The 24,037-nt window shown below is 35.4% G+C and overlaps 1 protein-coding gene across 1 annotated transcript in view; it reads left to right on the top strand.

Moving 5' to 3' along the window:
• Positions 1–24,037, top strand: part of LOC148955687 (organic cation transporter protein-like) — an 83,985-nt gene that overhangs the window by 35,201 nt on the left and 24,747 nt on the right. The window contains exons 3-6 of the mRNA XM_089108303.1: positions 4,295–4,398; positions 11,051–11,205; positions 13,157–13,325; positions 19,676–19,838. Coding sequence (XP_088964429.1) covers positions 4,295–4,398; positions 11,051–11,205; positions 13,157–13,325; positions 19,676–19,838 — 591 coding nt within the window. The remainder of the gene's footprint in view (positions 1–4,294; positions 4,399–11,050; positions 11,206–13,156; positions 13,326–19,675; positions 19,839–24,037) is intronic.

Raw genomic sequence — 24,037 nt, 5'->3', positions numbered from 1 at the left:
TGAGGGTATTATGTTCAAACTTTCGGGGCTTCTTCTACTCGTAAAATTTGACCAAATCAAATTAGCGTAAGTGTATCCAAGCTATCAAAGAAAGTAAACAAATTTTTTTGCGAATAATATCAACTTTTCCATTTCAGATCAACTACAGGAGATATGAAACTAAATTAAACACTACTATTTGTGTCCAGATTTTTAAAAGGGTCTATGTTGTTAAAAATTGCTGAAATTTTTTTCCAGCATACAAATAGCAGGCCAAACAATAAATTCTTAAAAAAATAAAAAGATTTAAAGTATTCTTTTCTTTTTCCCTGAAAAGACTATGCCAATATTAAACGAACAGAAATTAATAGAAAAAAACTGTTTCCACAAAATAATTTTTTCAAAAAAATTAATGAATTCAATAAAACAAAAAAATGAGCAAAAATAAAATCAAATAATCTAACAAGGGTGAAATTACCACAAGTCAGCATCAATAAATAAATGAAACCCAAAACGAACAGAAATTACAATAAATACCCGAGTCAAACTAAAAAGGAGCAGAAATCAACATAAGTTGGGCTCAAAACCCCTATGCCTTCCCAAGGCCAAAATTTAATTTGCACTTTACTGAAAAAAAATACAAATGAATGTTCATTGTCAGTTTAATAAACATATACTGATATTTAGTAATTAAAATGTTAATATTATTTGATTCATTAAAGCTATAAAAGTAAAAACATTTATTTTTTTTAGTAAAGTGCAAATTATGTTCTGGCCTTGGGAAGGCATAGGGGTTTTGAGCCCAACTTATGTTAATTTCTGCTTGTTTTGAATTTGACTCAGTTATTTATTGTAATTTCTGTTCGTTTTGGGTTTCATTTATTTATCGATGCTGACTTGTGGTAGTTTCTCGCTTAGTAGATTATCTAGAGCTAGTATAGAAATATATCTATAGAAATGAATTACATTTTTTTTTTGCACAGTTAGCAGAGCACACTGAAGTTGAAGTAGCCTTAAACTTTGACTTGAAAAGTCATAACTTTTACCACTTCTTTCCGAAAAGAATTTTGGAGGGTTATTCCGTGTTGATAAGAAAAGAGGGTAAAGGTGCAGTTTAGTTCCTCCTGTAGTATAGAGCGCAGGAGCCCTATGGTAAAGGTGCAGGTGTGTTCTCCCTTATAAAAACAACTTATTTCAGCAGATACAAAGAAGAAGCCCATTTGCGGCATTCTGTGGGACCCCAATGTCCAATGCTAGTATCCGATCCCGCGAGTGGCTTTTTACGCTCGTAAAGTTCTGGCTGTACCGGCTACAAGTGCCCCAGCTAAACGGCTTTTTAGCACGACAGGACTGATAGTGACTGCAAAAAGATCAATGGCTCCTGGCAGAGTGAACAAACTCACTTTTGTTACATCAATTGTAACTGAAGTGATGTAACCGCTGATTTAAAATTGTTGGTGTTGTTAAGCCATGGTATCTGACTTGTATACAATGTTTTTTCGATGATGTTATTTGTTTTTTTCACTTCCTTTTCGTATGTATTTGATGAACAGGAGATGTTTGAACTTCAAACTTTGAAAGTTATACACACATTAGCCCAAATCATTAACAAGAAGGAAATGACTAAACACAGGATTTTATAGGAACAATGCGATGTTAAACATAAACACACCATAGGTTTCCCTGGGTCTAGTGGCTAAAAATGAGAATTCTACTTGGTCTGATCGACGGTGAACATAAACACTTTCCGCACGGCCCAACAAATTCCTGTTTTGTCATATTGTTCTTGTATGTTTTTAGCCAACCATTTAAAATTCCTTACTAAAATCGAGGTTGAACGTGCTTGGTGAAGTTGAATTTTTATTAATATTTTTAATCAGAAAAATCTGCGCGCCGTGGCACGCCGCCGGTCTAAAATCGGCGGCGCGCCGCCGCCGATATTAGATCATACATTCGCCGCCGTCATGTTGGCGTGGCGCAGCTTCGGGGACTACTTCCAATTATCTTCAAATACACACTCATTTTCCGTTGGCTCCTGCCTCTTAAATTCACTCGACCAGGTGTCCGCGGGGGGGGGGGATATCATGGCTTGTCTCCCTTCTGGTAGAACTTGAAACCTTCTTCCAAAAAACTTTGCTATCCTAATCCTTTAATGCCTGCTCTATCTCCTTAATATCTTCCTCTTTTTTCAGCTTCTTACACTTTCTTACTACTTTCTTATACTCTCTCCTAATTCTTTGGTATGCCAATAAATTATTATCTAAAGTCCCTGGTCTCTGGAACCTGACTACATTTAACGCTTCTTGTAGCCTAGCTTTTAACTTTTTACTTTCCATATCCAATTCACTCTCCTCTGATTTCCTAACCTCAATTCTGTCACTTTATCCTGCTCCTACGCAAATATCATACAGTACCTTGTTCAGTCCCTTTAGACTCTCCTCCACCTTACCAATTTTACAAAATTCCTCACACTCTTCTATTAGCTCCTGAGTACTACCTCTTATTATCCCTTGGTTTACTATCTCTTCTGTCTTCTTAACTATTTTTATAGGTTTTCTAATATAAAGATCATTCTTTGTAAATCTACTTATCTCCCCTTCTCTTTGCCAACTCTAAACCTTTATCTCGCATATAGACCTCTGGAACCCAGGAAGACTCAGATTAAAAGCAGATGGGACGTGGTCCGACCCTAGGCAACCCATCATTCTTAAATTGTAACACATTGGCCTCAGATTCAACCCAACCAAACAATAATCTACCACACTTGGTGACCCAGAAAAACAAGTAAAATTCCCCACTTCTTCATCTTCTCCCAGTCTACCATTCATAATTACCATTTTTTCATTCACACAAAAATCTAAAAGATTAGATCCCCATTTATTCCTTCTACGGTTCTGGTCCTTACTCCATCGCTTAGCAATTTTTATATCATCATAATACCAAGGTGATTTGGAAGGATCCCGTGATACATTGCTCCTCCAGTTATCTCCAACTTCCTCAAATACGACATCTGAAATCCCAGTATACGCGTTAAAGTCACCTGTAAGAATAAAATAGCTATCACCATACAATTCGACATATTTTCTCATCTCTTTTGATACCAACTCCCAAATATTTTCCTTCATATACGAACTTTCTGTGGTGCTATATAAACAGCTCCTATTACTAGATTTAATTCATTCATTTTTACCTTTTACCACACAATATTCTCAGACTCACTTTTTAATCTCAAAACCAAGCGGAGACGACTTTCTTAGCATAAAACAGCAACTCCTCCATACACTCTGCCTTTCCTCGATGATTTTCCACAAGTGCATTTATATATAAACCCTTGAATGCAAATACAAGAACTTCTCCATGTCTCAGCTAGACCTATAATATCCCACTCATCTAACCCACATAAATCACTTAGATTCTGAAACATATTTTCAAATTCATTGCACCAAGGCCCTCAAAATCCTATGCGCTAATTGCCGGATCAAGAATAAACCTACTAGGTTCGTTTCCTATTGCCAAGCCTCTGCTTCTTGTCCGTCTACCTCAGACTCTTCTTCCCGACCCACTCGTACTCCATCTTCCCACTCTAGTGCTGGGTTAACGATTTACATCTTTTGGTTTTCTCTCCGCCAGTCTTTTTTGAACCCGTAACGGTCTAACTTCCGAATCCGCTGGCCCTTGAGACATCCTAACCGGCGTCTCTGTCGCGTTGCCGTCTATGACCGTAGTATAGGTTCCTTTACATTGAAAACGTAAGACTTCACGTTATGTTTAGTCCTAAGGTTGTCACGTTTCATGTTACGGGTCTTGCGTTTATGTTCCTTCACATCGAAAATCTTCCCTTCACACTGCAACGTCAATTTTCAGTGCTACCTATGCAAAAAAAGTGGTTTTCCTTGTTGTGCAAGAAAGGGGGCTGTAACTTCCCTATTCTAGGTTTTTGACCATACTGATTCCAACGGTACACTTTTTCATTTTGATCTGATGCCATTTTAGAGAGGCTTCAGACTTTTTTTTAAATCACCATAGATTTCTTTTCGAAATTAACTTTTACTGTTAAGAAGAACCAAAATTATACTTACCATTCCTGAATCAGTGTCAAATGGCATTTTTTTTCACTATGTATTTTTTTTTCTATACGCTCTTTTTAACTTTTGATTACTATGGGCTGTAGTTTGCTCTTTAGTCATCCCTGTAGTTATCCTAGTCCAACGTTAAACTTCTGGAAGTGAACACTGGTAAAGGGAAAGGACACTGCATGACAGCATTTTTCTCCAACCGTAATATTTACCTTTTTTTTTTCTTTTTTTTTTTTTAGTTTAACCTTGTATGTGACAATGCCTGGGTTGAACCTGTTTTGGCTTCAGCATATATGTTTGGAATGGTCATAGGATCAGTATCGTTTGGAGCAATTGCAGATAAGTAAGTTCTAATAAAAAACTTATCTTGTGTTCTTAAGAAAAAAACCAAAGAAAAAGTGTAAGAAAGGCATGAAAAAGTCTTGCTTCAGAATGAAAATAAAATAGAAAAAAAGTTTTTTCAAATGAAAGTACGGAGCAACATTAACACTTAAAACGAACAGAAATTATTACGTATATGAGGGGGGTCGCTCTTTACGCTAAAACTTGAATTCTCTCCCAATTCTTTAAGAATGACTACTGAATCAAAAAGACCGTTTAATTAGAATAAATAGCTCTTTCAAAAGTACAGAAAAAAACATTAGCGTAAAGAGTGAGGCATTGCCGAGGGAAGGACCCCTCCCCTCATATACGTAATAATTTCGATTCATTTTAAGTTTTAATGTTGCTCCTTACTTTCAGTTGAAGAAAACTTGTTTTTTTTATTTAATTTCTGATCTTTTTTAAATAATGCTGAGAAATCTGGCTCCCATCCTCCATGGAAAAATCCCTTCTCCCATAAAAAGTTCCTCCGTGGAAAGATCATCCCACACAACCCCCACGACCGCCCCCCCCCCACCACCAGAAAAATCCTCGTGAAAACGTCTGTATACTTCCTAATAACCAATACTTTATGTAAACAATGGGCAAAGTTCATAGATTGCAACTCTTCCCTCGGGGACTGTGAGTGTTAAGTCATCCTCAAAGACATAGTTATTAGATTTTTTTTACAATGCTGAACAAAATAACTATCTCAAAGTTTTGATCGGTTGACATGGGAAAAAATGGGCGTGGGAGGGTAGTTAGCTGCCCTCCAATATTTTTGCACACTTAAACAGGGCACTAGGACTTTTGATCTCCGATGAAATGGTCCCTCTCTCGATCTAATATGATCACTGGTTCAAATGATCCTGGAAAAAAAAAACAAATAAGTACGCATCCGTGATCTTTCTTTTGGCAAAAATCGCAAAATTCCAAATTTTTGCACATAGGAGCTCGAAACCTTTACAGTAGGGTTCTCTGGTGTGATGAATCTGATGGAGGGGGATTCATAAAGATCACTTGATGCTGTGGGGTATTTGCCACCTTTTTCAAAGATTGAGCAACTTTTCTCAGGTTCGTAACTTTTGATGGGCACCATTCAATTTGATGAATTTTATATATTTTGAAAAAGCATCAAAATTTGATTCTTTCGATGAATCTATCGTTATCAAGACTCTGTTTCTTAGAGTTTCGGTTACTGCTGAACTGTATCGCTCCTTAATTATAGTTCTTTACCACGAACTGTTTGATTAACTTCAAATTAACTTCAGGTTAAGCCTCCAGGTTCCAGAATTAGTCTTTCATGACTGAATCCAGGAGCATTTTGAAGTCCAAAAGATCAGTTAAGTGGCTTTTTGTTTACTTGGCAAGTTCCTGGAATAGATGAATTTCAAGAATAGATCTACAGTTCAAATTAAGGCCCTAAATACTATTTCAAGTACACCATGATCCCTTCCCCTCCACTTCTTAGGAATTAATATTTCATGGCTCTAAAATATATGTCCTACGTTCACCTAAAGCAGTTGTCAAATGACCCCTCCCCCTCCACCTCTTAGGAGTTAATATTTTATGGCTCCAAAATATATGTCATACGTGTACTGAAAGCAATTGCCAAGAGCAAGAAGCTTGATAAAAAATGAAAAAAAAAACGAAAAATATAAAAATAGTCGAGATGCTATGAAGTGAAGTATCCCCCCCCCCTGAAATGTTTGCCCAACTCTTAAAAAAGTAACAATATTCCATATTAACAAACTTTGATGCGTTTTTTTTAAAGATTTCTATTTTGATTTCATTTTGATGTCCTTGATATTTCAAAGACCTATGTAATGGCTCTACTCAGCCAATGTAAGACCATCATTATAGAAAATTCACTTGTAATGGATGCACTTGCTGATCATTCACTTGTGGAGAATAAAAACAACATTAAGTAAAACAACAGGAAATTTACCTAAGACTGTGAAATTGTTTAAACCTTAAAATTATTTCGGCCTTATATCTAAGAGCCGTCCTCAGGAAGCCTCTTATGTAAACAAAATAAAACTTACCATACAACAGAATTTTTAAAACTGTTCAGAGTAACCTTGTCAGATTAACTTCAGGTATTGAATTTTTGTTTCTCAAATTATCAAGCTAGAGTATTTTAGTTCTTTTACAAAAGCTTCGTATTGTTCTTAATTAAACAACCCTTGTGTTACAGACGTTTTGATCAGACAATTTTGGGGAAAATGGGGTGTAGGAGGGGGCCTAGTTGCCCTCCAATATCTTTGGTCACTTAAAACAAGCACTAGAACATTATTAATTTCCGTTCGAATGAACCCTCGCCCGATATACTAGGACCATCGGGTTGATACGATCACCACTGAAAAAAAAGAAGAAACAACAAAGAAATAAAAAAGGTATCCGTAATTAAACTTAATGAATCAGATACATTTGGAATCAGTATATTAAGCCAATTCTTTTTCACATTTCATAGCTATTGGTATAAAAATTCTGTTTTTTGCAGTTTTGGTTACTATCGAGACGCGTCGCTCCATACTTACAGTTCGTTACCATGAACAGTTTGATGAACTGCTGGTGGAATAGACCAAAGGATACAATAAAAGGGTGTACCGAATGCTCAAAAAGAAAAATGATAGATATAAACTCGAGTTTGAAATTGAGCATCTTACATAGTAATTAATAAACTTGTCCTTTATTCTTTAATTTCATATTGGTCATACATTTGATTTGTAAAAGAAAAACAAGTGTTTCTGCCAAGATTCCTTTCGCGCAATCTACGGCTGTAGCAAAACAAACTATATTCACGAAATAGACATTGCCAAAGAAGGTGAGGAAGAGGAAAGAGCATATCCACTGAAAAGAAGAAAAATCTAGAATTAGGGCTGCTCATCGCAATGGTATTTTGAAAATAGTTTTTTGATGTCACGACCTCTCACAACCCCCTTCATACGTTAAAATTCCTTAATGAGCACATATTTGACAAAATATATTGAAGCTGGTAACATTTTTATTTCACTTACCCTACGGCAAGAATTACAAAAAGTCAAAAGCTTCCATGAAAGTCTTTTAAGCTCTATCACCAAGGGCTTTGAATCAATGCTGACTTTATTAATATTAAATTCTCAGCAAAACTAAGCTAAGGCTATCAGGTCAGTAAGACTTCATTAGTAAAACATTTCTGGAAAATCTTTCACGTTTTACTACCAAGAATATCGAATCTGCACAGGCTTAATTTTTATTTTCAAGCACGTTTTCGAATTAATCATAACATTAAGTTCGTCACCAATAAACAGGGATGAACGAATATTTAACAATATTATCATAGGCTAAGTAAAGAACGATGTTGGCCCAATGCATTATATTTTTTTTTTTTTTTTTTTTTCATACCAGGACACTTCATATCGAAGGAGTTGTCATAGAAACTTCGAAAAGAGCTCATTCGATTGGAAATTTGAGTGGCTAGTGTCCTTTTTAAGAGTCGAAAGTGACTGAAGGGCAACTAGCCCCCCCCCCCCGCCCATCATTCCCCCAAACCCATCCAATCATAATTTTGAGATAGCCATTTTGTTCAGCATACTTGATTTCCACATAGAAAATGTGTTTTTGAGGAGGACACTCCCCCACAACCCTCAGGGCAAGGGTTTTCAGTTATGCCCTTGGAGCATATAAGAACGATGTTGGCACAATGTATTATATATTTTTTTTTCATACCAGGGCACTTCGTATCGAAGGAATTGTCGTGGAAACTTTGAAAAGGGCTCATTCGATTGGAAATTGGAGTGGCTAGTGCCCTTTTTAATAGTCGAAAGTCATTGGAGGGCAACCAGCCCCCCCCCCACGCCCCTCATTCCCCCCAAAACATCCAATCAAAATTTTGAGATAGCCAGTTTGTTCAGCGTAGTTGATTTCCAGATAGAAAATATGTTTTTGAGGAAGACACTTCGCCACAACCCTCAGGGCAAGGGTTGTAAGTTATGCCCTGGGGGCATAAGAGAACGATGTTGGCACAATGTATTATTTTTTTTTCCTTTAGGGCACTTAATATCGAAGAAGTTGTCGTAGAAACTTCGAAAAGGGCTCATTCAATTGTAAATTGGAGTGGCTTGTGCCCTTTTTAATAGTCGAAAGAGATTGGAAGGCGACTAACACCCCTTCCACGCCCACCATTTCCTGAAACACATCCGATAAAAACTTTGTGATAGCCATTTTGTTCAGCGTAGTTGATTTCCACACAGAAATTATATTTTTAAGGAGGACACTCCCCCACAGCCCTCAGGGCAAGGGTTGTAAGTTATGCCATGGGGACATATAAGCTTTTTATAGAAGGCGGTGTCGTAAAAACTTCAAAAAAAGCTCAATCGATTGGAAATTCAAAGGGCTTGTGCCCTTTTTTATAGTCGAAAGTGATTGGAGGACAACTAACCCGCCTCTGAAGCCCACCTTTTCCCCAAACACATCCAGTCAAAATTTCGAGATAACCATTTTATTCAACGTAGTTTTAAGTTATGGAAATTGGGTCTTTGAGCATTACAATCCCCCACAGCCCTCAGGGCAAGGGATGTAAGTTATGCCCTGAGGGCATATAAGGTTCTTTTAGAACACGTTGTCGTAGAAACTTCAAAAAGGGATCATTCGATTGGAAAATGAAATGGCTAGTGCACTTTTTAATAGTCGAAAGTGATTGGAAGGCAACTAACACCCCTTCCACGCCCCCAATTTGCCAGTGTAAAAAATCCAAGCCTTCTTGCTAGTCATCAATTTGTGAAGAAACAAGACTTACAGTTTAAGTGTTTCCTAAAATAAATTAAAAAAACTTTTTCCACAAAACAAGTATTTCAAAGAAAATTAAAGAACTCCATTAAACAAAAAATTAGCAAAAATAAAATCAAATAATCTACCAAACGTGAAACTACCACAAATTAGCATCGATAAATAAATGAAACCCAAAACGAACAGAAATTACAATAAATAACCGAGTCAAACTGAAAACAAGCAGAAATTAACATAAGTTGGGCTCAAAACCCCTATGCCTTCCCAAGACCAGAACAAAATTTGCACTTTACTGAAAAAAAGAATACAAATGATTGTGCATTGTCAGTTTATTATATATATACTGATATTTAGTAATCAAAATGTTAATATTATTTGATTTATTAGAGTTATAAAAGTAAAAAAAAAATTATATTTTTTTTCAGTAAAGTGCAAATTTTGTTCTGGCCTTGGGAAGGCATAGGGGTTTTGAGCCCAACTTATTGTAATTTCTGTTCGTTCTGGGTTTCATTTATTTATCGATGCTGATTTGTGGTAGTTTCACGCTTTTTAGATTATTTTTTTTTTTTTGCTCATTTTTTTGTTTAATAGAGTTCTTTACTTTTCTTTGAAAACTTATTTTGTGGAAAATTTTTTTTTAATTAATTTTAAGAAACACTTAAACTGTAAGTCTTGTTTCTTCACAAATTGATTACTAGCAAGAAGGCTTGGCTTTTTTACACTGGCAAATGATCAAGCGAGCCCACTTCCATATTAATTTATAGTGAAATATGGACTGAAGATCAGCGAGACAGTTTCAACACTGGCGAAGTTTCTCTCTCATAGCAGTGCAAAAGGCCATTCTGCTTCTTCTAGCTACTTTTGTTCTTAATTTTTGTCAAGGTTGTGGCTAGGCGCAATTTTTAAAAACCATAGTCTTTTGAGGAATGTTGGCAAAAATTTTGGCAAAATTTAGGCAAAGTTTTGAATTTTGGCAAGATTTAGCTCATTTGTGTGTTTTATGTAATTTATATACATCGTGATGCAAAATATTTAAGAGGAATACTCGCTTTTTATAATTATTTAGATAGCAGTTTCAATAGTAATTACCAGATTTGGACGACATAATCCTTCTCAAAGGATAAAAGTCTGAGTAAATCACGCAGTAAATCATAATGGATTGGGCTGCCAGAATTTTCAAGAAGGAATAAAGTTTGGATTTGTAAAGCAACTATTACTCTCATGATGTACGTCAGGAAGAGCGTTTTTAATGATCGGAATCATCATCTTGTACCAAACACCAGAATCAGGGAAAAAGACAAATCCTCAACATTAAAAAATTTTCCCGATTTCCTTGATTCAGTAAAAAAATCAAATTCAAATATTTGATATTTTAAGATTTTTCTAAAATATATTACATTCCCTTCTCTTGGTCGAAGAAATATTGAAAAAATAAGCTTTGAATATGTAAGTTCGAAGTGATTCCAATTTTCCCGTGTTCCAGCACAACATCAACAGATATCGGCTCTGTTGTTAATGAATCAAAAATTTCTTGGCCAATCTTTATATGCTTAAATCTTACAGCAGTTGAGGAATCACCATCTTGCACCAAACACTAGAATGAGTGTAAAAGACAAATACTCACCATTAAGAAATTTCAATTTTTATTCAATTTTTGAATTGTATAGTCTTAGTGATGAAAAACGTCCATGCTTTTGAGTTGCAATTATAGCGACAAAGCCGAATTTACTGACTCTCTGTCAATTAAGAATTGCACGAATTGCGAGTATCTATGAGCAGGACTTGAATTGCTCTCAAAATTGGAACCCTTTGTGCATAATAGTTTTTTTTTAAACCTTGTTTTTGATGAGTTATTTGCCTTTCAGAATCGGCAGACTTAAAACATTTATGGTTGTCGTTGCAATAGCAGCCACTGTGCAAACGGCTGCGGCTTTCTCGATTAATCCTGAAATGTTTTTTGCCCTTCGCTTTTTTTCTGGATTCTCTGTAATTGGATTGTATCAGCTCCTCAACGTCCTCGGTAAGTCAATTTAGATCCTTCTAGAATAACACACAAGTTAAAGAAGTAAGCTGAAAATATTCATAAAACAAATAGGAAGGGTGTAGCTTTCCCTTCAGAGGTCAGAAAGCAAGGCTTTTTGTAATATTTTTTACATTTTTCACGAAAACCCCAAAATATATACCTCTAGTAATATTTATTCAAAATCTTATATCTCTTCACCCCTCCCCTTCTAGGAACAGGGCTTGACAGGCATATGCAAGAATTTGTTTTCTTTATAATAGTCCTGCTTCAGAGGCAATGCAGTTTCTTTTGATTATAACGAATAGGATATGCCCCATTTTGTACCGTCATACTTTGAGTAGCCTTTAGTGGATACAAAAACAGAAAATATGGATATAGTCTTAAGAAAATCTTTCAATACCTCCCATTAACTCCCATTAACTGAGGGCAGAATTCCTCCACAGAAGGCCAAACCAGTGAACTGGAAAATCACGAATCCTTCCATGTAATACGACAGTTCAGAACAAAAACATACTACTTTCCATTGGGACTTCGTCACGTTTTTCTGGTCTGCTCACTAACATTCATAGACTCAAAAACTTCGGCTTAAAATCCAGGAGTTGGTTGTTAAAACCAACTACAAATCACCGTTTCATTCACATTTACAACGCCTGGAGGCCTAGGACACAAATTTCCAAATAAAACTGATATAGGAGAATATGTGACATACCTGTTTGTTTGGTTTAACAAAATATGAATGATTTTTTTAGATTTAGTTTGGATTTCGCAATGCTTACTGAATTAGTCACTAAAGTCTGAAATGTACTGACTGACATGAAAATAAGTTGTTGTTTTTTTCTGCGGATTTACTGTTTTGTCTCTTTTAAAGCAAGTTATGAAAAAAACTTGCTTTAATGGTCCATTTATGAAAAAAAGAACAATATGAACTTCTGAAATAGCAAATATGTTGAAAAACACACTGTCAAAGGTGATTTGTGGAAGGTCTGAAGTCATTAAGGGCTTCTTCTTAGTTAGGGCCCCTCTAAAAAAAATTAACCAACTGACCTTTGGCTGAATTAGGAATACTCGAAACTTTTGAAATAAATTTCAGGTTTTTCTCTGCATGGAGTAATTTGATTTTTAGAAAATCTTACATATAATACCTAAGACAGTTTTTGTCATTTTTTTTTTTAAAAAAAGTATCCGATACAGACTCAAATCTTAGTCAATGTATAATTTTGCTTCTTTTAGTTCTTAATTAATTTAAGAAACTTTTTCCACAAAACGAGTTTTTCACAGAAAAGTAAAGAGCTCCACTAAGACAAAATGAGCAGAAATAAATTCAAATAACCTTCCAAGCGGAAAACTACCACAAATCATCATCAATAAATAAATGAAACTCAAAACAAACAGAAATTATAATAAATAACCGAGTCAAACTCAAAATGAACAAAAATTAACATGAGTAGGATTGACGACCCCTATGTCCTCTCAAGAACAGAACATAATTTGCATTTTACTGAAAAAATATGACCGTGGATTGTCAGTTTAATATGCATTTACTGGTGTTTATTCCTTAAAGGTTTACCCCTTGCTCTGAGGACTGTGGGGAGTTTTCATCCCCAAAGACATAATTTCTGGACCTTTCAACTTCATTGAACAAAATCGCTATCTCAAAACTATGATTGGATTTGTTTGAGGAAATGATGGGCGTCGGAGAGCTGGTTACCCTTCAATCACTTTTGACTATAAAAAAAAGGGCACTAGCCCCTTCAATTTCCAATTGAATAAGCCCCTTTAGAAGTTTCTACGGCAACTCCTTCTAAACGAAGTTCCCTGGTCTAAAAAAAGAAAATAATAATACATTGTGCCCATATTGCTCTTCACTTTGGCAGCGCAATTGAACAGGCTATGATTATTATTTCAATGATGCTTATTGCTGTTGTATCAAATTTTTGAAATTTTTCAGGAACTGAGTATGTTGGAAGTGAAATTCGATTGAAACTTACATTTATACAAAGTATTTTCTTCAGCATTGGCTCATGCTCCGTCGGAATTATTGCTCTCTTTATAAAAGATTGGAGGATTTTACAGCTGATTTACGGAGCACCAGGCTTTCTATTACTCCTTTACTGGTGGTAAGTTTTAGTTAAACTATCTTTTCATTACTTTTACAGTTGGCACGTTTACATGAGGATATTATAGTTGGTTTACGGAGCACTAGGCTTTCTATTACCATTTTACTGGTGGTAAGTTTTAGTTAAAATATCTTTTCAGTGCATTTACAGCTGGCACGTTTACAGGAGAATCTTATAGTTGGTTTACAGAGCACCAGGCTTTCTATTACTCCTTTACTGGTGGAAACTTTTAGTTAAACTATCTTTTCATTGCTTTTACAGCTGGCACGTTTACATGAGGATTTTATAGTTGGTTTACGGAGCACTAGGCTTTCTATTACCCTTTTACTGGTGGTAACTTTTAGTTAAACTATCTTTTCAGCGCTTTCACAGCTGGCACGTTTACAGGACGATTTTATAGTTGGTTTACGGAGCACAAGGCCTTCCATTACTCCTTTACTGGTGGTAAATTTTAGCAAAACTATCTTTTCAGTGCTTTTACAACTGGTAAGTTTACAGGACCATTTTATAACTGGTTTACAGAGCACCAGGATTTCTATTACCCTTTTACTGGTGGTAAGTTTTAAGTTAAACTATCTTTCTAGTGCTTTACTTAAAATAAAATTACAGACGATGCACCAAGCGGTACTAGGACAAAAATTTTTACAGCCATATAAGCCCACAATAGGGCCTTCTTTGCAAGCTTAAAAGAAAGAAAGCTTAGCTTTCCATAGCTGATTCCCATTATTCGAAACAGTCGGAAAACTGCCAGATCGTTATTAATGAGAAGAGAAAAATTGGCTAGACTTGGAAAGCAAATCCAAACCGCAAGTGCAAAGTGTTTGCGGTTATTGAATTTTTGCGCTAAATTTTAAATTATTGCGCTCATGACTTTAATAAAACTTATTGTTTTAATTTTTTTTTTTTTTTTTTTTTTTTGTCTTATTATCAATACTTTATGAAATAAATAACTTTTTTTCCTTGTATTGTTCCCATATGTTGCATATAGTCCGCCTTACTTTCGAGTTTTTTTTTTTTTTTTTTATTTTGCCCCAGCCCCTGATACAAACTCCTATCCCAGATACGTTTCAGAAATGTCTCTCGTTTTTGACATTTTGTGATAAGCGTGTCCGTCAATGTGGTTTATACTAGATCACAAGAAACACGGCTTAAATGAAGTTTATGGGATGTTAGGACCTTGTTTCATATACTTTCATCAATTTAAAAGCATTTCGTTATTTCATCTTAATTTAAGTTCATATTTCTTACTTTTGAATTTTTTCTAGCGTATTTAGAATACAGCTCTTGAAAATTTATGTAAACCCAAACTATGGGGAAGGGACTATGCCATTTCCTTGTTTTTTTGTTAAAAAAAAAGTACTTTGCTCTTTTCAGGAACTAGACAGAGTTTATGCTCTTTTTTACCACAGCCTATTTGGATTTCATTCAGCATGGGCTGTCCTATCTCTAACGTGATTTTGTACCCTTTCAATAGGGAAACTAGATCACTAACATGTGCCTGGATATATCCGGATTGTTGTTTTAGTAGACTCAGTAGATTACCCAAAACATGATTCAATATATAAGGAGAGAGCTACTCCCTCCCTGCAGGCATGCATTGTAAAAATATAATGATTTTTTTTTTTTTTTACTCTTTTCACCTCTAAGACTGCTTTTCGGATTCTGAGCATACTGTTTCTGAACACATTGATCTATTCTTCTTTCTTCCATAGCTCTGTGGCTTCAAAATTAGAATTATCGAATGCACCTTCTATATATAGGAATATGCTCAGTCACCACATGCCACCCTCAATTCACCCCGCCAACGGATGTATTCAAGCTTTCGTGGAGTTTCCTTCTTCAAATCATATTTGTTTTCCAGAAACAATGTTTTTGGTCTCTGAGCTACTTGTCAAGTATGAATAAATAAGTCGTTCCATCACTTTCAATTGAAAAGATATTAAAGCGATCATTCTGTATGTCTAAATGTTTAAATAATATTCTTGTCCTGTTCTAGATGTAAAAACACCTCTTGGTTTCAGGCATGTCCAAAAAACATAGCCAAAAGGGAGGCTTTTCTTGGCAATAATAATATAATAAGTATTAAGTTTTGCCACCCCGTTGGAGCATTATGGAATATACCCTATTTTCTCCAGGGAATATAGACGGCAAAAACCACCCATAGCTTTTTTTTACGCTTCCTGAATTACAATTTGGGACGCCAACCTCTGCCCTAGGTTTAGGTTACTGTTATAGGTCGGCATAGGATTAACTTCCTCTGTGGTGTTTACATTTATTTCAAACTTGTGATTTAGAATTTTTTTCAGGTTCATTGTCCAAGTGCCGTCTTCTCTCTCTGCACTCGTCAAATATCCCCGGTGATTCTTTTCTACTTCCTTTAGTAGCATTTTACTAATTTTGTCTAACTCCATACTATCAAATAAATTGCTCTATCAGGTCCTCTTTGTCCTCCGTGTTTTGTTCTTAAGGAGTTTTATTCCTCCCAAGCATGAATTCGGAATCATTCGAAGTGGTCTTTGCATCAACTTTGGTTTTAGACTTTGTTCTGTAGTCCACCAATTAATTTTCTGCTCCCCTCCCTCCCCCCCCACATGGATTTTAGAGGGGTGGCTTGTTTGAAAGTCTTATACATGACTTCTATGAGTCCTTCTGTCACTTTGCTCCAATCCTACCCAGTGTCTTCGTAATCTGACGGCAAACTTACAACTTTCTTGGCCAATAGTTGTTTATAATTGAGCGAATTCATTTTTATTACGTCCCTCACAAGACTTATGTGCTGTTCAAATTTTCAAATTCGAATCAAACGCTCCTTACTTGTAAGTAGGGACCGATGCGGCTCAATAGCAGCCGAAACTCTAAGAAACAAAGTCTTGATAACAACAGATACATCAAAAGAATCGAATTTTGATGCTAATTCGAAATATGCAAAATTCATCAAGTTAACGAGCCATCAAAAGTTACGAGCCTGAGAAATTTGCCCAATTCTTTAAAAAGGGCGAAACATCCCCAAAATACCGAGTGATCTTAATGAAAATCACACCATCAAACTCAGTATATCAGAGAATTATATTGTAGAAGTTTCATGTTCCTATAGACAAAAATGTGGAATTTTGTAATTTTTGCCAGGAGAAAGATCACGGATGTGTGTTTATTTATCTTTTTTCGTATGTTTTACCCAGGGGTTATCATATTGAACCAGTAATCCTAGAAGATCGGGAGAGGGCTCATTTTATTGGAAATCAAAAGTCCCAGTATCCTTTTTATGTGACATAAAATATTGGAAGACAGCTAGACCCCTTTCACGCCCCTTTTTCCTCAAAGTCTACCAATCAAAATTTTGTGATTGCCATTTTGTTCATCATAGTCAAAAAATCTAATTAATGTGTCTTTGAGGAAGACTTGACCCCCCACAGTCCCCGGGGGAAGGACTGCAAGCTATTAAATGTCCCCATTGTTTACATGTAGTATTGGGAAATATACAGAAAATTTTTTAGGGGAGGGAGGATTTGCCTGGCGGAGGAGGCATAAATAGGGGGGATCTTTCTTTTCGTGGAGGAAGAGAACTTTTCATGGAGGGGGAGCCACATTTCCCGGCGTTATTAAAAAAAGATCAGAAATTCAATAATTTTTTTTCAACTGAAAATAAGGAAAAACGTCAAAACTTAAAACGAACAGAAATTATTACGTATATGAGGGGGTTGTCCCCTCTGCAAAACCTTGCTCTTTACGCCAAACTTTTTTTTAGAATATTTAAAAAAGCGAATTATTCTAATTGAACGGCCCTTTTACTTCAGGAATCATTCTTAAATAATTGGAACAAAAAGTCATATAGGTAATAATTTCTGTTCGTTTTAATTTTTATTGTTGCTCCTTACTTTCAGTTTAAAAATAACTTGTTTTTTTTTTCTATTTAATCAAACAGTGGGTGGTAAAAAAACTGTAAGTAAGGAGCGACCCGGCTCAATAGTAACCGAAACTCTAAAAAACGGAACTTTGATGCCAATAGATACATAAAAAGAATCGTTTTTTTTTGCTGATTTCAAACATATAAGTTTCATCAAGTTTAGCATTGCCCATCAAAAGTAACGAGCCTGAGAAAATTTGCCTTATTTTCGAAAAAAGGAGAAAACATCCTTTAAAAGTCATAGAATCTTAATGAAAATCACACCATCAGGTTTAACGTATCAGAGAAACTTACTGTAAAGGTTTCAAACTCCTATCTGCAAAAATGTGGAATTTTTTATTTTTTGCCAGGAGAAAGATCACGGATGCGTGTTTATTGGTTCTTTTGTTGTTGTTTGTTTTCCCCAGTGGTGATCGTATCGCACTAGTGGTCCTAGATTGTCGCAAGAGGGCTCATTTGAACTTAAATTAAAAGTTCTAGTGCCATTTTTAAGTCACCAAAAAAATTGGAGGCAGCTAGGCCCCCTCCCACGCTAATCTTTTCCCAAAGTCACCGGATCAAAATTTTGAGATAGCTATTTTGTTCACCATAGTCAAAAAATCTAATAACTATGTCTCTGAGGATGACTTAATCTCCCACGTTCCCCGCGGAAGGGCTGCAAGTTATGAACTTTGCCCATTTTTTACATACAGTATTGGTTATTGGGAAGTATACAGACGTTTTAAGGGGGAATTTTTTGGGTGGTGGGGGGGGGAGTTTACGGGGACGATTTTACATGAGGGAAAAGAAATTTCCGTGAAGGGGGCGCCGGATTTCCCAGCATTATTTAAAAAACGATCAGAAATTAAATATAAAAACAAGTTTTTTCAACAGAAAGAAAGGAGCAATATTAAAACTCAAAACAAACATATATAATTACGTTTATGAGGGGGTCTGCCCCCTCGTTAATACCTCGCTCTTTACGCTAAAGTTTTGTTAGTACTTTTAAAAGACCTATTTCTTCTAATTAAACGGTCTTTGTGATTCAGGAGTCATTCTTAAATAATTTGATCAAAATTCGAACTTTAGCATAAAGAGCGAGGTATTGACGAGGGGGCGAACCCCCTCATATACGTAATAATTTCTGTTCATTTTAAGTTTTAATGTTGCTCCTTACTTTCAGTTGAAAAACTTGCATTTTTTGTTTAATCTTATTAGATGACGACCAGTGAATGATACAATAACACTCACTCACCATCCTTCTATCAGTAGTTCGTGTTATGAAGTGACTGTTGCTATATCTAACCCTTTTCCTCGTCATCTTGTTGTAAAAATAGCCTTGAGTACTATGGAAGGTTTTCCACAGTCAGGTGCTCCAAGAGTGTCTGCTCCCTTATTAAGTATTTGCTGCCGTACCAAGGCTTATATTTCAAGGGAGGTAGACACTAGGCTAAACTTAGATTAGGTGGTTTTCATCAGTTTAGAACCATCAAAGCCATATTTACACCGTCCCAGTTTCTGTTGCCGTACTGATGCACGATTGCGCCTACATTTCATAAATATCCAATTCCTGAATGATTATTATAGACAATTAGTGGTTATCTTCATTTGACCCAAAATTTAATTATCCAAAGCTTTGCTCATTTGTTAAGATACTAGCCGAAGGACAACACTAACAAAAGAAAGAAACCGTACCGCAAGCTGTTTTTAGAGGATTGGAGAAATGTATTTTGCCCCGTTCCCTCAAACTGAAAATACTGCAGTGCACCCTAAGCTCCCCTGCAGTGCACTCCCCTAAGCACTCCCCTGCAGTGTACTCCTAACCGTATGGATCAAATATTATGTTTGTATGAAGATATTCTGTTGTTAACACAATAAGAAGCATGGGGTGACTAAATTTGTTGTAAACAAAACCGAACGGGAGGAATTATTTAAAGTTTCCATCAAACTGACGTAATCTTGTTGCAATATATTCCGTGATTCATTCGCGAGGGCCTAAGCTTCAGTCCGAGTGAAGTGAGGGACATTTATGAAGGCAAAAACTCCAAATAGCTTGCGATCTTGCCCAAGTGCAGCGCGGTCTATTAAAAAGATTCCGAAACGTGGATTCTGATGAAAAAGATAAATAATCTGATATTTTGAAGAATTTTGAAAAAAATATCGTTCGAAGAGCTCAAAAGTTATATGCATTGATTATTATCAGCAACTCCTAAGATGATCAGCAATCTTCAACTTCAGCAAATATTGTAAAATTTTGCAAAAAAATATGAAGAATACATATTAGGATAGTATTAATAAATTACATTATTTTTTATCATTATATTATAATAATATATATTATATTATTATTTGATGTTTATGTATATATATATTTATATTATTATGCAAAATACATTAATAAAATTTATGCTTGTTCAGTGGTGTTTGATTTGTTTTAATAGTACTTATGACGGCTTACTATTTTTAGGATTCTGCCAGAATCTTGCCGCTGGTTAATCACCCAGGGTCGCATCAAAGAAGCCAAGAAAATTGTTCAGCTTGCTTCGAAGCTCAATAAGAAGACAATACCAGAACATTTGCTTTGTACTTCAATTGATGAAGTGGCTGAACAATCTCACAAAAACAATACGGTAAGTATAATGTGGCTTTCTTCTAATTTGTTGTTTTTCTGTATGGTAGATGTATGTTTTTGGAACATAAATAAAGTGAAATTAATGAATTTGCCCTAAAAACTAGAAAATTTTATTTAAGATGTTTTCATTCAACATTGAAGGTTATGGAATCGCAGAAAAGTATTGACCATTATTTTTTTTTTACTCAGGAAGGCCTAGTTATAACTATGACAGGAACTTTAACATTAACATTAAAGAAATAACGAGAATACTATTTGGGTTAGGATCGACGTTTTTTAGGGGGGGGGCTAAAAAATGCAACCAGTCTGTGCGTAAAGTGTGTAAATTTACATTTAGACTAATTTAGTTTTATTTAGGGTTGACTGTGTAGACCCCTATCCCTCTATTGTGACTAAATAAAAGCCAAGAAACATTAGATATATTCAGTTTATGATTATCAATGAGTAAAAATCGTTCAAGATTTTTCACATTTTTGACGGAGCATTTTTTCGTGCCACAGAACAAAATAGTTTGATTTATCTTTTTTGCTTCCTTACGTATTTAAAAATGATGAAAATTATATTACTGAGTGTATTTGAAGTGCCATTCCCAGTGAACAAACTTTAAGTTTTTATCTATGTTATCTCAATAAATGCTACTCACACTGCAGTTTTGTTTGCAAGTTGGGCCTTTTATATTCAGAAATATATTAGAATATTAGTTGTTTATTTGAATGTATGTGGTACAGTATAAACTACTGGCTATTTAAATATACAACAGAAGAGACAGCATGAATACGAATCCTCACGGCAAACTGATGGAGAAAGTGAAAGAGCGTTGGGCAAGGTCTTTTTATCTTTAGGTTTTTTTTTAAGGGTATTATTAATGTGACTAGGCGATGATGATGATGACGATTAATATTGCCTTGGTGGTGGTGGTGGTAATGTTTAAACAATGACGAATGTATTATTATTATTTTTGGTGTAGTCATCGCCATATCTGTCATTGTTGTAATCACCATTGATGCTGACGTCATGATTGTATCTTAATTTCGGCAGTATTTGTAAATTAAAATCTAAATTGTTGTGATGAACGAGCTTGCCGTTGTTGAGATGAGATGAGATGAGATGAATTTTATTTTTAACTAATAATTACATCATATTTAACTGATATATACCATAATTTTGAAATAGCATTAACAACAAACGCAGAAATGGTAAGGACGTATGACGTGTTATTAAGCCACTATTGTGGCTTGAGCAGCGTCACACAATCTTTCATCATAAAGCAAACTCATTCACTCTTCTTACTCTTTTCTTACCATTCAATACTATTTAACTCTCCCGAATAAAAAAAAAAAAAAAATAATAAAAAACAACAATCAAAAATATTTAATTCCCACCCAACAAAAACTTTTTAATCTAATTTTAAACTGAAACTGGTTTTCTGACTCCCTAATGCTCTCCGGGAAACCACTCCACAAATTAACTGCATAATTTCTAATTACAAAGCTAGATCGACTTGTACTCCTTACTTCTGAGACTAAGCTTCCACGACCTCTAGTCCTATGATGATGATAATCTGAATTAAACTTAAAAAAATCTCAAAAATATTCAGGAGATAATCTATTAAGCACATGGTAAGTAAATACTCCTGCCTGATGGTCCCTGATCTGATGAATATTTAAAATTCTAAAACTCATAGCACATTCACGCGTGTGCTCATACTGAACAAACTCACCCAGTACTTGAGGCACCTTATTCTGAATAATCTGCAGTATTTTAGTATTTAAAGAAAAATTAGATGCATAAATAAAGCAGCCATAGACAATAAAAGGATGAAAAACAGTATGATATATATATTTCTTAAAACAGTTCAAGGTAACACGTGTTTCAAACGCCGCATCACTCCAAGACCTCGTGCAAGTTTAGAAGAAATCATATTTATGTGTTTCTTCCAACTAAAATTATGATCAACATAAAATCCCAAATATCTATTTTCAAAAACCTGTGAAAGCGACAAATTTTCAATTACTATAGAAGTACTATTTACAATTTTTCCTACCCTACTAAAAATCATATACTTTGTCTTAGAAGTATTGACAGCAAGGTAACTCAAGGAGGTAAAAACCAAAAGGTTTTCAAGCGTTCGGTTTGCTTTATCTACTAGTTCTTCCAGTGACCGTGCAGAAATTGTCAAAGCAGTATAATCTGCAAATGCTGTAACAATTGCTTCAGGCATGTAGAACCTCAGAGTATCGACGTATACGAGAAACAGTGACGGACCCAGGACTGAGCCCTGTGGAACTCCACATTGTACAGGATAGACTCTGCTAACGATGTCACCTAACATTACTTTAGTTGATCTTCCATAAAAATATGATTTAAACCGATCCAAGCAGACATCTTTCTTCCCCAGACTAGATAGGCGACACAGCAACAACTCAAAATCCACAGTGGCTAAGGCTTTTTTGAAGTCGACAAAGATCGTTAAAGGAATAAAACCTTAGAGCTCCATTGACTACATCCAGAAGATGGTGAACAGCATGGCTAGTAGAATGTTTACTGCGGAATCCGAATTGGCTGTCACACAATATTCCTATTTTATCGAAATATTCATAAAGTCTCCTATGAGTTATATTTTCACAGATTTTATAAAAAATAGGCAACAACGAAATCGGTCGCCAATTCGATAGTTCTTGTTTGTTGCCTCCTTTATACAATGGTATTACATTTGCCTGTTTAAGACCACTAGGGAATTCACCGGTCTGGAGTGATAGATTTACCAAATGAAGTAGACAAGGTAATATATAAACTAGGATAGTATTTACAGCCCTAAGATTAAGCCCATTTATTCCGGCCGAGTTGGACTTCAGTCCTTTAACTGTGCTCTTGATATCCTTTGCTGTGCACTTCTCGAACGAAAAACTACGCCCTTCGCCTCGATTATCAATAAAGGACTTTTCCAGATGTCTTCCAGACTTTTTAGCTACTTTTTCCTTAATACTTTCGCCAATGTTCGTGAAATATTTTCCCAATTCATCTGCCATTTCCTGTTTATCAGTGTTTTCACTTCCATTCACCAACAGACTCTTTACTCCATCATTATTATTTGTCTTCCCTTTTAAAACCTCATTTATTAGTCGCCAGGTTCCTCTTGCATCACCACTTTTACCATTAAAAGCAGAAGCATAATATGCATTTTTCTGACAGCGACGCGTATGGTTAACTTTGTTTCTCACTCGCTTAAATTCTTCAAATAAACTGACATTTTTCGGGCTCTGTAAATGTTTTTTAAAAGCTGGTTTCGCATTTAAATCATTTCAAGCAATTCTGTGGTCACCCATGGCTTTCTTGGCTAGTTTGCTCTTCGCTAACTTGATCCCATGCTAAAGTACTAACTTGCTCTTTCAGCTTTCTCAAGTTATTATCTCTCATATCTCTATAAACTCTCTTACTTAGGTTTTTAGCCGAAGTTTTAATACTATTTATCATACAAACAATCGGGAGGTGTTCAGAAGCAGGTTGAAGGAGAATATCACAGAATGCTTGCCTCAATAGGTTTGAAGAAACAAATATGTTATCAATTAATGTTGGTGACTGAGCAGTGATACGGGAAGGAATCAGATTCACTGGGTACAAATCATGAGACAATGCAAGATTTAAAAATTCTAAATTAAAACCATTTAAATTCAATAAATCGAAGTTAAAATCACCCAGAATAACGCACTCCGATCAACTAGACTGGACCCTACTTAAAAACTGATCTAACTCCTGAAAACATTCCTCCGGATGAGCACCAGGGGGTCTATAAACCAGGCCAACAATTAACTTCTTACCTTTATCTATTTCGATCTCAATAGAAAAAATTTCAATCTTACCTTCATTCCATAAATAAAGGTCCTCCCTTTCCTTAAAATTCAATCCCTCTCTCACCTAAAATGCAAGTCCCCCGCGCCCCATTGACTGCCATGACTTGATATCAGTTGGTAACCTGGAAAAGAGTAGGAAGAGAGAAGAATATACCTACTCAAGAATGATTCACAAATTCCAAAAACATCAGTCACACTATCAATATTACTTAAAAACTGAACTATTTCTTCAAAAGCCAACGTTATGTGGCAATTCCATTGAGCAACACACAAACTATTGATCTCTTTTTTAATTTGACCAAACTCTTCAAAACGACCGTAACGGCTAGGACGGAGTGGCTTTGTG

Source organism: Artemia sp. Qi Xiang Cuo, chromosome 2, assembly GCF_049724085.1.
Source record: "Artemia sp. Qi Xiang Cuo chromosome 2, ASM4972408v1, whole genome shotgun sequence".
NCBI classification, from domain to species: domain Eukaryota; kingdom Metazoa; phylum Arthropoda; class Branchiopoda; order Anostraca; family Artemiidae; genus Artemia; species Artemia sp. Qi Xiang Cuo.
Note: the sequence above shows the minus strand (reverse complement) of the source record. Positions and strands in the feature narration are given on the sequence as shown.